Genomic DNA, 13,453 nt, shown 5'->3' with positions numbered 1-13,453 from the left:
CAGCCGCCACGCGCGGTCCACAGTGCACGCGCGGTCCACAGTGCACGCGCCAAGAGCCTTGCTTTCTGAAGGCGAGCTTTGGAGGGAGGGTCAGGGGTTTGCATGGCTCCAGCGCTCTTTCCTTGGCACCCTTTGGGGCCAAATGTGGAGAGAGCGGGCGAGGAAAGGGGTCTTTCTAAGACCCGGGAGTGGAATCCAGCTAACTGTCCTCACGGGATGCCCAGAACCCCCACACCAAACCGAAGGACTTTACGCCCTTGAAAAGTCAATATATGCTAGTGAAGACTTTACGTTTTGAAACTTTGCTTTCCCCCACCATCAGATGGAAGCCGCGCTTTGCAGTCAGGTGGGTCCAGTGGTGCAGGCCGGGCGTGAAGGCCCCTGGCTGCGGCCCTCAGAGCTACGCTCTTCCCCTTTCCCTCCCCTCAGGGCACAAAATCCTCAACACAGTGGACTGCACCAGGCCGAACGGCGGACGGCTGCCCGCGAAGGTCTCTCTGATGATGAGCGACTTTGCAGGAGGAGCGTCGGGCTTCCCGATGACTTTCAGTGGCGGAAAATTCACGGGTAACCCTTTACACCAGCGCGCACTGAGGAGCCACGTGGCCCTTCGGGAAATGCCAAGAGCAATGACGAGGCCGGGGCCCCTCCCTGCTAGTAGCTTCTGACCTTATTGCAAGTCACGTAGGCACAAACTAAAGTTTCCGGCTCCCAGGGTGCTGGAGGAGCGGGCGGGGACCCTGTGGGGGCGGGGCCTCGCAGCGGAGCCCAGAGACAGGCGCCTTTCGCTGGGGGCGCAGAGGCAGACCTGGTGGCAGGCAGGGCGGGTCCGGTGCCCTAAGGATGTGGCTCAGAACAGACACTGGGCGCGTCCCCCCTCCCCGGCCCTGCAAGCGGTTACCCAGGGCGCGCAGCCAGGCGAAGCCCCCCCAAAGTGTGGGGTTACTCGAGGCCGGGGCGGGCGGGGAGGATGTGGGGACATGGAGATGGTGGCAAAGAGCACAGACCTGCAGTCGTGAGGCGAGCAGGTTCCTGGGGCGCGGACACAGGCCGCAGCGTTGTGCGCGGAGACGCACCCACACGCGGACAGAGGCACACCCACGGCAGGCGTGGCGCGTCGCCGGCCACCTTACTGTGGGGGATCGTTCAGCAATACATGCGTGTGTGAGGTCATCACACTGTACGCCTTAGACCCACACCACGTCACACGGCAGCCACGTTTCAAAGCTGAAGCAAGCGTGGGTCCGCGGCGGGAGCCCCTCTGCTCCAGGTGGGGCGGGCACAGAGCGGCGGGCGCGCTCCTTCAGCCGGGCAGCCCGGCCTGTCCGCCCGCCAAGGAAACGATCTCTGCTCAACACGCGCGGGCGCCGCGCCCCGCAGCTCGAGGAAGCCCCTGTGCGTCCCTTCCTCCCGCCCTTCCTTCTCTCGGCCTGTCCCCCTTGTTCCGGGACAACGGGCCGCGTGACAGATGCAGGGAAGGCCTGTCCTGGAGGAGCTAACACTGTGCGCGGACAGACGAAACATCCCTGTTGAAGGGTGGCTGGTACAACGTGTGAGCAAGTGTGAGCGTGAGCACGTGTGTGAGAGATTGTGTCTGAGAGCCTGTGAGCGCGTGCAGACACCCACGGCGGTTATGGGTAGGTTGGGGTCACTTATTTTTCTGTGTTTCTCAAACTCTCGCAGCAGGAGGAGGAGTGCGAACAGCTCCCTGAGGGCCCGCCCTGCACCCTGCACCCCGCACCCCCGCCCCGCGCCCCGCGCCCCGCCTGCCCCTCCCCTTCCTTGATCATGGCCGCCCTCTGTTGGCCTCCAACCAGCCTGCACTGCAGCTTCCCTAGCGCTGCAGACCCGCCTGGCACCACCACCGGGCCCGGACCAGGCGCCTGCGGTTTCCACTTCCTGGGGTGCTGCTCGGCTCCGCCTCCCTGCGGTCAACCACTTCCCTCCAGTCCCCGTGACTCAACTGTCACCTTCGCCGCAGCCCCACAGCGCCCCTCTGCCTGCCCCATCTCGCCGGCCTCCCTGACTCCGCCCTGACCTGGGACCTGCTTCTCTCCCTTCCTGCTTCCTCACTCTGTGAAATACCGTATTTATTGACTTGTCCATTACTTTCCTCTGTCACAAGAACAGAGGCCCCCTGAGCGGTCGCCTCGCTCAGCACTGCAGTCTCGGTGCCCAGAGCAGCGTAGCAGCGCTGGGTGCACAGCGGGTGCTCAGTGCGCACCGGCCAGAGGAGCGAGCAGCCTGAGCGGCAGGTGGCGGGTTCCGCCCCTGCCTGCCAGGGGAGGAAGCAGGCGGGGGGTTTCCGGGGGGCGCGATCCTGTCCTGCCCTGTCCTGACCCGCTCCACCGCCCATGCCCCTGACCCTGGGCGCAGCCCGGGCGCGACGAGCGTGCTTTGTTGTTGAACCCACTGAAACAATGAAGGCATTTCCACGTCAGCAGAGAGTCCCTCACGATGAGAGCTAGTGTGCCCTTAAAACGTGCGTGCACGGGGAGACAGCCACGCGTGCCCGGGTTCAGCTGGGGTCCCGGTGAGCTGCCGTGAGCCGCGAGAGGGTTCGGTGTCTGTGGCTGATTTGGTAGCATTTCCCTAGCAACCGGCTGAACTTTGCGAACTGGAGTGATGTGGAGATTTGCTCTATTTCAGCTCTGGTCGCCTGTCCGGCGCCCCTCCTGGAAGAGCCCCGATGCGCGAGGACGGCTGTTCCCCTGCGGCCGCTGGGCAGAGGGGACTAACCCGAGCCCTGTCCTTGCAGAGGAGTGGAAAGCCCAGTTCATCCGAACGGAGCGGAGGAAGCTGCTACACTACAAGGCGCGGCTGGTGCAGGACCTGCAGCCCCGGGTCTTCTGCCCCTTTGCGGGCTATTTCGTGGAAGCGCACCCGTCAGACAGGTAAAGGCCAGGTGTTTTCTATGCCTTCGCTCCGGGAGCCGCGGCAGCGACCTCGGAAGCCGTGATGGATGGCAGCGAGGACCGAGGATTCAGATTCCAGGGACGTTAAGGAGGCGGCTTGCAGACACCCGCAGAGGAACGCGGCGGGAGGCGCTCCTTCCAGGACCCCTGCGCCGCTGGTTCAGGGCCCGCGAGCCACACTCGGGGGCATGGCCGTTGGAGGCCAGCGCCCCGCTCGGTGCCCTCACGACCCCTCAGAGGGCGCCGCCTGGGGCTGGTTTTGCTCCAGTTTTAGACGGGAAAGGTTACAGAACGCTGTGACTGTGACCCTGTGTTTTGGGAGAGGGTCGCGGCAGCTGCCTGGTCTAGAGCGAGAAGGTCGCAGGCAGGGGCCGCCCGCGAGCGCTGGGGGCCAGAGGGAGCCAGGAGCTGAGCCGGCGGCGGGATGCGGCCGAGCAGGAGGGAGACACCGCTGGCGGCGCGGTGCGGGGGCAGCCTCACTGCTGTCTACAGAGGGAGCTCCAGGAGCAGAAGCCGCGGGGGTCACCCGGTGCCCTGGAATCGCCAACGCTTCCTGTGTTCTGTGTCTTTGGGCGCCTGAGTGCGAATACCTGTCCAGGCGCAGCGACCAAGCGGTCACTCCCGAGAGCGGGATTCCCTTCAGGGCGCTGGCGAGTGTGTCGCCCGCGACGATGACCCCGCGAGGCACCCTGCGCTGGGTCCGCCTCGCTGGCTCCGCCGCTGCCACGCGTCCCACGTGGCGCTGAAATGGGGGTTCACAGCTTGTCCAGAAAGGCCGTGGTCTGGGACTCGGTGTGGGTGCTGTCCGGCTCTGAGCAAACGCGCAGCTCGGACGGAGATCTCGGGAGAAGCTGCGACGGAGGAGGATGTAGTGCTCTGGGGTAATAGTGGCTTTTCAGTGGTTTTGAATGGAAAGATTTTTTTTTTCTTTTTTGGACGTGCAAACAACAGAACTTTCTTTGTCCCAGTTCTGGGAAGCCCAAGATCAGGGTGCTGGCAGACTTTCTCATATACCCTCAGAGGGCGGAAGGGGTGGAGAGACCTCAGACCTGACTCCCACGGCCGCGGAGGGGCCCCGGCGGCCCCTTGGGAAGGCTGGGCCGCGCCGTGTCCCTGGCGCAGGCGCCGGGCCTCACTGAGCCGGCGTCCGTCTCTGCAAAAGGAGAGCGATAATGGCAGCTCTCCCGTTAGTTTGCGAAGACAAAACCAGTTCGCTCATGTGAGGCGTTTGGTGTAACTCCTGCCAAATACCGTTCGATTAACTAATACTCAATACAAGAGTGTGCTAGTCCCACCTATTTCTCATCGTCAGTCTCATACAAATGACTTCGTTTCCATCTCGATCGTGTATTAAATGTGGACTCGGTATTGAAATGTAAAACCATATAATTATACTTAAAAAAAAGGTGCACATGCAACCTCATTTGCCTAACAGTGCTTCCCTCATCCGGGACATCGGCCCAAGTCCAGTCTTCACTTTCCGTGGGGTAGGTGGCGGGGTGGGGCTGGAGGTAAGAAGGCAGAGACAACAGAATCTAGCCTGTCATTGTCCTGATCGGACCGTGCTTCCGGGAAGAACTCTCCCACATGGGAACGCTCTTATTTCGTAGGTATATTAAGGACACAAACATCAAAAACAACCCGGACGAACTCAGCAAGCTTATCAAGAAGAGCTCTGACGTGGTGACGTGGACCCCCCGCCCAGGAGCCACCCTCGATCTGGGTAGAGTGCTCAAGGACCCGACAGACAGGTTTGGCTCAAGCATTTCTGGAGAACAAAAATGAGTTTGCGCCTTTTCTTGACTGAGTGAGGGAACAGAGGGCTCCCTGTGGCCTCATGACCAGTCCCTGGGTGGGCATGTGAGGCCTTGGAGACCAGCCTCGGGAGGGGTCACAGAAGACGAAGGTTTACCGTTGAGCAAAATAAACTCTGAAGGCGGCATCTTTCAGATCTGGGCGGGGGGCGGGGGGAGGCTGAGTTTCCCCATTAAGTTCTCATCCTGCAGTAGCTGCTCAGCCGGCTCCCCCGGCTGGGCCCTCGCGGGAAGGGTGAGGGGGTCCCCCTGGTGAGGACCCTCGGTGCGGCCCGGCAACTGGTGGCCCACGCACATGAGGCGTGACCGGCCTGACAGGTAGATTCCCCATCAGCAGACGCGTGGCCATGCCCCGCCTCCGCTCCACAGAGCACATGTGTGATGTGCAACTACGCAGCGTGTGTACAAGGCGTGGATGCTAACATTGGTGGCACAGGCCCAGAGTCTGTGAACGCCTGTCTGGAGCCACATGGAACCATGAGTTCCTCACACAGAAAAGAACCGACAAAGTTGGGGAGCGGGGCGCAGGCCCCCGAGTTCACCGCCCGCGGCCTCCCCCCGCCCCAGGCCTGCGCGGGCAGGCAGCCAGCTCCGCCTCTGGCTGAGCTCCTGCCTCGCCCTCCTCGCCCCCGCCTGGTCCATCGCCCGCCGGCCTCTCGGCAGCTGCGCCAGCATCTCCAGCCCCTCTGCACGCGCGACCTCTGCTCGGCCCTCGGTTTTCACGTGGGTCCGCGCAGGGGCCCGGTGGCAGGGCCTCCAACTCTCCCCCCTTCGGTCCACCTTCCACGCCCACCTCCTTCGATCTGATGGTCGTACAATCGCCATGTCAATCGCGATAAGCATCTTTTTACATGAAATAACAGGCTCTGGCCGGTGGCTCAGTTGGTCGGAGCATCGTCCCACACACCAAAACGTTGCCGATTCGAGTCCTGGTCGGGGCACCTATGAGGGGCAACCGACCAATGTCTCACACTGACGCCCCCCCATCCCTTCCTCTCTCTCTAAAATCAATGAACACATCCTCAGGCGAGGATTAAAAAAAAGAAAAGAAAGAACAGAACAGACTAGAATAGACCTGAGGACATTGCGCAGGACAAGGCAAGTGTCATTTTAGGAAGCTGCCATACCCCAGCTTGGCATGGGGTCCCCCAGGGTCCTGACGTAAACGTCATCCTTACCGGGGTCACAGGAAAGGTTTGACTGGCTCCTGCTGCCAAAGCCGCCTTAGAAAGTCGCCTTTTTAAAATGCTGCCGCTGCTCCTTCCGTCTTGAACTTCAGGGTCTCCCCAGCGCCTTTAGGGTACAAGCAGTACATTTTCTGTAGCCCCAGGGCCAGAGAGGTCTTTGGTTACTTTGATTGCTTCTGGGGGACCCTGGGCCCCCTCCGAGCACTGGGGGGGGGCACTGCTCGGCCGGGGGGCTTTGGATTTTGAACGCTAACCTGCGACCCACTTCTCGCCCTGCCCTCTTGCTTCTGCCTTGAAGCAAGTGCATCACAGAGCCCCCGGCGGGCGCCAAGGTGTTCAAGGACTCCTGGGACTTTGGGCCCTACCTGGAAGCCCTGAGCGCTGCTGTGGGAGACGCCGTGTTCCAGCGCCCGGCCTGGATCAAGGAATACTTCACCTGGGCTGGCTTTAAGGGTTACAACCTGGTGGTCAGGGTAGGTAGGCTACCCTGCTTCTTCGTCTGCACTTTCTTGGGCGCTGGGTGCGGATGAGCACCCGCAGGATTCCGAGGGGCGTTTCAGCAGGTGCTCCCCTGCCCCCCGCCAGCGCTGCCTCACCAATGGGCGGAACTAGCCGGCCCAGTCCCCCATGGGCCCCGCCCTGGGTGGGGACGCTTGGCCTCTCCTCCCCGCCTAGCCCCGCGCGTTTGGCGCTGCTGCTTGTTCTCGGTTTTCTGTGGGTGTTTTCCTGGACACACACACACAGAACCCAGAGCCAAGCAGTTCAAACTGTCGCCCTGGTCATGAACACTACAGGTGTAGCCACTGAGGAAAGCAGGTACGACAGGCAGGGGTGCGGCAGAAGGAGGCACCTGGCGTCGGGGCTGGGCTGCCTGCCAGGACGGCGAGTGACCTGCACTTACGTGAAGGTTTTATCCAGCTTACAGTCGGTGCCTGAGGTTGAGCATGGGGTCAAAGGTCAGGGAGGTCACAGACATGGACGACGTTCACATCCTCGGAGACCAGGACAGGTTACCCTCAGAGTGGGGACGGCTCCCAAGTTTCCCTCCCAGCCGCTGACCACCAATACCAAGGGTGCTTGCCATTCCTAAAACAGTGATCCCGCACCGTGCCCGCCCGGGGGTCAAGGCCAGACCGGAACAGCATGTGTGCTGGCCCACAGTGAAATACGTGTGGGCGTGGGCGTGCGCGTGGGCATGCCTACGAGGGTGTCAGCTCTCTTTCCTCGGAGTGAAGAGTCCACTCCAAGACGGGTCCCTTCCTCTGTTCCAGGCGGCACGGCACCCTCCCTTTAATGGGATAAAAAGGGATGCAGAAATCTTTTTAAGTCCTCCCTTGGCAAAATACAGTATCGGTGTCTACGTTAGCTCCCAAACGCCCTTCAGGAAATTGTCTTTGCCGCCCACACACTGGAAATGCCAGGGGAGCTATTTAAGCGTAGCCGCCGCGGGGCGACGGGACGCGTCCCACGCGCGGTCATCCCTCAGCCCGCGCAGGCGGCGCTCGCTGCCGCGGTGCCGCTACACGCAGGGTATCGAGAGCCCCCGTAAACCGGACAGAAGTCGGCGGCGGGGGAGGGGCCTGAGGGGGCGGAGGGAGGCCGCTCTTGTCGTAACCCCGGTTCCCTGTGACCGCTTCGGCACACTGGGGTCTTACACGGCCTAGAATTTATTTGAGGATCTTGAACCAGATTGATGTGACTTCCCTTCACCGCATTGTCATTTGCCCAGATGATCGAGACGGATGAGGACTTCAACCCTTTTCCGGGAGGATACAACTACTTGGTTGACTTTCTAGACTTGTCCTTTCCCAAGGAAAGACCCAGGCGGGAGCACCCGTACGAGGAAGTGAGTAAGCAGTGGGCAGCAGACCTGGCCCCCCGTCCCTCCTTCCCTCTTCCTTCTGTCCAAAGAAACCGTCGCTTGAGGATCATTTAGATTTACAGGGGAGCTGCGAGGAGAGCAGGACCGGGCGTTTTCCGCGCCCTACTTGGCTGTGGTGCGTTTGTCACAACGACCACACCAACGGGGAGGCAGTCGGTCTCAGGAGGCTGCCTGCCGGCTCCCAGCGAGCCCTTGGCGAAGGCCGGCCTCTCTGCACCCGCCCGCCTCGCTGCCCCCCGTCCAGGGGCGTCCCTTGCCCAGGGGAACCTGGAAAGTGGGCCGCAAAGGGGCTAAGCCAGCGGAAACTCCCCCGGTTTTCGAGCTCCAGTCTGAGCAAACCCCCGCCGGTGGCCGGTGGGAGGCTCGAGCTGTGGGCTCTGGGCGAGTCACCGAGCTGCCCGAGCCTTGGTTTTCTCCTGCCGTGGGGTGCGTTGCCACCCTGCCAGTTTTCCGGGATGGCCACACAGTAGAACACACGTGTGCGTGCACACTGCGCTGTAGATGCCACACGAATGTGAGGGCCGCTAGCTGCCCTGGGAGGAGACACAGCCGGACCAGAGCCTCCGCGTGGGCTGCGGAGACGTGGGCTGCGGAGACGTGGGCTGCCCCGCCGCAGTGGCTAAACGTGCCCTCCCTGGGGAGAGGCGTCCTTAAGCCACATGTTGAGGATTTGGTTTGTATTTTTAATTGTCCAGAGAACTTGGAAATCTGGATTTCCATGTAAAATACCCCAGATTTGTAAATGTGGAAAGATAATTCAAGTTTTCATTTCATTTTATTTTAAAAATCCTCACCTGAGAATATGTTTATTGATCTTAGAGAGAGAGAAAGACATCAGTGTGAGCGAGAAGCATCGATCCGTTTCCCCCATACGTGCCCCAACTGGGGACTGAACCCGCAACCTGATCAGGAATCGAACCCATGCCCTTGGCCCACGGAAAGGACGCTGCAACCAACTGAGCCACCCAGCCAGGGCGATGCTTCGATAATTCCGTCCTCTAGGAGGGGCTGTAGGCTGTATGTGGTCGGGGGCCACCAGCTGAGGCCATGAGGGTGAGCAGCCGGGCACCCCTCAGCACCAGCGTGTGGAGGCTCTCGTCCTGGACTTGACAAAGACGCTCCCTGCTCTCTTGCCCCTCCCAACAGATTGATTTCATTTGTTCAGAAAACTGTCTGGATGTCCTCGGTGGGACCGCGCCCAGACCTGGGGCAGGGCCAGCTGCTTCCTATGCACTTGCTGTTGTCCCCAGCACAGTCTCCGCCCCTGCACTGAGCCCTCAGACTCTTGGCACTCGGTGTCCTCTCGCTGCTCTTTGGCTACGGCTCGTCGGGACTCTGCGGCTTCTCGCTCCGCTTTGGCTGCCGCGCGTCGCAGGAATGACTTGAAATCTCGATCCGTCTCTGCTTGTCTTCCTAAGCCTGTGCGCCCTGACTGTGCAACGCCGTCCGCGTCAGGGGCTGGGGCTCTTGACAGGTAAAGGCCACGGCCCCTCGGGGAGGGGACCCTGCCCGAGACACAGATGGCTGTGACCCTGCAGGCCCTGCTTAGCTTCCGAAGGCGCAGGCGGGGGGCCAGACGCCCTCCGTTCACGACAGCAGTGACCGCGCGTGTTTCCTGAACGCTCACTCTGTGCTGTGTCCTGCTTCAGCATTTCATTTACGTTGGTTTGATGCGTCCTCCCGCAGACCCTGGGAGGAGCGGTCCGCCATCTTCATTCTCTCAAGGAGGGAACGGAGGCAGGGACGGTGGCACCGGGATTTGAACCCAGGCCTCTGACCATCTGTGCTGCAAGCTGTGGCGTCCCCAGCTCTTGATCCGTTTCCTGTTTCCCTTCCTTGGTTTCCCCCATGCTCAGGCCCCTCCTCACCCTAGCGGCCATCTCTCCTTGACGCCCCGGGCACATGCATGGCCCGCTCTGCTGGGGGCGCCCTGCTAATTGCCCCGCGTCCGTTTCAGATCCGGAGCCGGGTCGACGTCATCAGGCACGTGGTGAAGAAGGGTCTGCTCTGGGACGACCTGTACATAGGGTTTCAGACGCGGCTGCAGAGGGACCCGGACATATACCATCACCTGTAAGTCCCCTGATGCCCGTCGCACGCTCGGCCGAGGCCGCCTCCCTAAGCAGTGGGCATGGGCGAGTCCCCCACCAGAGCTCCACCCCTTTGTCAGCCTGTTAAAGGCGAGTCCGCTTAGCCCCGGCGGGGTGGCCTGGCTGCTTGGAGCGTCACGCCACATATCCAAAGTCGCAGGTTCGATTCCTGGTCAGGGCACCCACCTAGGTTGTGTGTTGGATCCCTGGTCAGGGTGCGTACGGGAGGCAACCAGTCGATCTCTCTCCCACGTCGATGTTACTCTCTCTTTCTCTCTCTCCCCTGCCCCCACCTTCCTCTCTTTCTAAAACCAATAAACATATCCTCCGAAGATTGAAAAAAACGAAACAAAACGTGAATCCCTCACGTCAGTGCTCGAGCTGACGTGTCAGCGGCCCAGCTGCCATCGTGGCGTTGGCCGCAGAGTCAGCGGCGGGAGGCGCTCTCTAGCCCTGGCCGCGGGCCCTCTGAACAGTGTGGGGATTGGGTCCCCCCCAAGCGAAACCCGCCACCCCGCTCCGGCCCTCGAGCTCGCCCGCTTGCGTGGGGTTCACGGAACTCACTGGCTTCCACACGTTTTTCAGTTATAAAAAGTGTGAAGGATGGAGAAGCACACGAAACAAAAAGCGAGGTGCCCCGCCCCCACGCCCCACAGAGCCGCCTGTCTCCCGCCCGTCCCCGCCCCGCCTCCGGGCGGCCTCTGAGAGCCGCGCGGGCCCCCGGCCAGTTTCTGGGCCCGTCCGCGTTGCCCTTGGTCCTCGCGTCTCGGTCGAGCGCCCCGTGGGGCCGGGGGTGGGTGCTGCTGCCGATGCGGTGCGGTCCCAGGACATACGTTCCGCAGGTGGCCTCTCTACCCACCGGTGTCTCTTTTCTGTTTTGAATCCTCACCCAAGGCTACGTTTGATTTGAGAGAGGGGCAGGGAGAGACAGAGACAGAGACAGAGAGAGACCTGTGCAGGAGAGACATCCATGGCTTGCTCCCCGTACGCGCCCCGACCGGGGCTCGAGCCTGCGACCGCCTGGCGCACAGGACGACGCGCCACCGGGCAGGGCTCATCGGCGCGCCTTTGGCCCCCCTGGTTGGGACACACATGCCGACCTCAGACATTCCCACAGCTGTGCGACAGTCCACGCTTTGCTCTCTTCCCACAGAGCGCGCACCTGACTCCTTGTTCTGGGGGAAGAACTGTGTGTGGCAACTTTGGGGGAATTCTAGAGGTCACTTAAGAAAGTATTTTCCATCTTGGAAACTTCTAGGACACTGATGTGTACGACGGTTTTGCTATCTTATGCCTGATAACAGGCCCTGAATGTGGGGGCTTCCCAGGGACCTCGGCGGCAGGCCCAGCCGGCCTCTCTGCGCTGCTCTTGAAACGGGACATGTGTGTCTGGCTTTGAAAATAATATGATCTGCTGTCAAAAATTTGAAAAAATACTTTTCAATGTAAGGAGAAATTTAAATGTGATGCACACAATCACATTCCCCAGAGAGAGCAATTTATATTTTAGTGCCTAGTGAGCCTTCCTCTTTCTGTTTAAGGGCGCGCGCGGACGTGCACTTCCGACAAACAGAGGCCAAGGCTGGCCACCCTTTGTAACCTCCGCGTTCATGGGACAGTTTGTTCTACCTGTTTGTCTCCTGTATGGTTCCAACTTTTCACTGTTGGAAACAGTGGTTGGCAAATAAACCCCGATTCCTCGGGGCAAGTTCCCAGCGGCGCGGAGGCCCTGGTGCGGGGAGCAGCCCCCGGCCCGGCACTAACGCCGGAGGCCACCCAGGGACCTGCACCCTCCCCGGTCTAGGTCCTGGCGCCGTGGGCACGGCCCATAAACCCACATCTCCACGGACGAGGGCCGCACCCTAAGGCGAGGCCAACGCGCGGCCGATGCCGAGCTGTCGGAGCAGCCGAGCCACCGGCAACAGGCACCAAGCAGACCCCGCAAAGCGGCAGGTGTGGGAGTTCCCAAACCTCATCTCTGCTTCATCTCTCTGACAGGTTCTGGAACCATTTTCAAATAAAACTCCCCCTCACGCCCCCCAACTGGCAGGCCTTCCTGAAGCACGGGGATGCGCTGGGGCCCGAGGCGCCCCCGGCAAGGCCCCCTGCAGGCCTGGGGGACACCTCTGCCTGAGTCCCGTTGGATGCCTGTGGGCCCCTAAATTAAGGAGGACAGTGCCCGTCCGGACGCCCGCCTTTGGGGGAAGGAGAGAACTAGCAGCGAGTAGATGGAAGGAGCCCACGGACCCTCTGGTCTGGACGAGGCAAACCTACAACCAATGAAACACAAGACAAAGTCGCCGCCAGCGGCCAGCGAGTGCCACAGTGAAATCCCAACCACACGCGGACCAGTGGCCATGAAGCCTGGAGCACCGGGGGCTGACAGCAGAGAGAGGCGGGAGGCGCCCCCGCACGCACGGGCCCTCTGCCCCGGGCCGGCGCCCTGCCTCCCGCCCAGCCTGGGCTGCGGCCGTAGTAACCGAACGGCCGTCCTCTGTTCCCCGCTTGTGACCAGGAAGCCCGCCCAGTGTCACTTCAAAAACAGGAATCCTGGGACTCACAAGCCCGCTTGTGTGTGTCTCCACTTGCTCCCCAGAGGGCGGGTGCCTTTTCCACCCGGCGGGCTCCGCGCTTTGGGGAAGCAGGCGCGCTTGCCCTGGCGTCCTGAGGCTCGCCTGGCTGGGGCGGCTCCGTGGGCCGGCCTCCGAAGCAAAGGGTCGCTGGATTGATTCCCGTCAGGGCACAGGCCTGGGTTGCCAGCCAGGTCCTCTGTAGGGGGCATGTGAGAGGCAACTGAACACGGATGTCTCTCCTTCTCTTTCTCCTTCCCTTCCTCTCTCTCTAAAAATAAATAAATAAAATCTTTTTAAAAAAAAAAAAAAAGGAAAGAAAGGACCAAGTGCTTCTGCTCTCAGTGGGACTTGTGTTTGAACTCGGCGTCAGCATCCTTACTGGTCGGTCCAATTAAGGACCTAAGCCGGACACCCCTTTCAGCTGTGAAGTTCCCTCCTCTAGGGCGGCGCTGGCTGGGCCTCCTCCTTCAGGGCCACAGGCCAGAGGGTGCTGAGGGCGGCCCCACACGACGCGGTGACAGGGCACATGTGTGCTGGGCAAACCAAGTGCTGGGGACACTGCGGGTAGAGAGGTTCCGGCAGACCTTCTGAGATGCCCGGGAACCACGTAACACTGGAGGAGCATTTCAGGGTCGGGGGGGCGGTAAGAGAGCGGCTTGAAGACTGGGAGAAGTGTGATAGGCTGGCGTGGGGGGGGGGGGGAGGGGGAGAAACAATATTCCAGACAGACAGAGCCGGTGAAGGGACCAAAGTCATAGTCCCAGGTGGGTTCCCGCTGACCTTACAGCATCGTGGACTGTATAGTGTGAACTAAAGAAAAAGAACCAAAATTCGCCCGAGGCAACAGAAAAATGAAAAAGCACTAAAACAAGTCTCACCCTGTTCTTCCTTAGTAATATCTCTAATTCACAGGAAGGTGCAAGAATTTGCTGAGCACGTCGTAGACAAGAAGCTGAGCCCGCGATTCCCCGCTGGTGGGAATCTCTAAGGCA

The 13,453-nt window shown here is 61.1% G+C and overlaps 1 protein-coding gene across 2 annotated transcripts in view; it reads left to right on the top strand.

Moving 5' to 3' along the window:
• LOC129063924 (cytidine monophosphate-N-acetylneuraminic acid hydroxylase) overlaps positions 1 to 12,763 on the top strand; it is a 31,471-nt gene extending 18,708 nt beyond the window's left edge. For both annotated transcript variants that reach the window (XM_054565037.1, XM_054565038.1), the window contains exons 8-14: positions 430 to 567; positions 2,759 to 2,894; positions 4,526 to 4,666; positions 6,215 to 6,389; positions 7,646 to 7,762; positions 9,756 to 9,871; positions 11,887 to 12,763. In XM_054565037.1, coding sequence (XP_054421012.1) covers positions 430 to 567; positions 2,759 to 2,894; positions 4,526 to 4,666; positions 6,215 to 6,389; positions 7,646 to 7,762; positions 9,756 to 9,871; positions 11,887 to 12,022 — 959 coding nt within the window. In that variant the 3' untranslated portion in view covers positions 12,023 to 12,763. The remainder of the gene's footprint in view (positions 1 to 429; positions 568 to 2,758; positions 2,895 to 4,525; positions 4,667 to 6,214; positions 6,390 to 7,645; positions 7,763 to 9,755; positions 9,872 to 11,886) is intronic.
• The last annotated feature ends 690 nt before the right edge of the window (positions 12,764 to 13,453 follow it).

Source organism: Pteronotus mesoamericanus, unplaced genomic scaffold, assembly GCF_021234165.1.
Source record: "Pteronotus mesoamericanus isolate MK-2021 breed Mesoamerican mustached bat unplaced genomic scaffold, CSHL_Meso_final scaffold_99, whole genome shotgun sequence".
NCBI classification, from domain to species: domain Eukaryota; kingdom Metazoa; phylum Chordata; class Mammalia; order Chiroptera; family Mormoopidae; genus Pteronotus; species Pteronotus mesoamericanus.
Note: the sequence above shows the minus strand (reverse complement) of the source record. Positions and strands in the feature narration are given on the sequence as shown.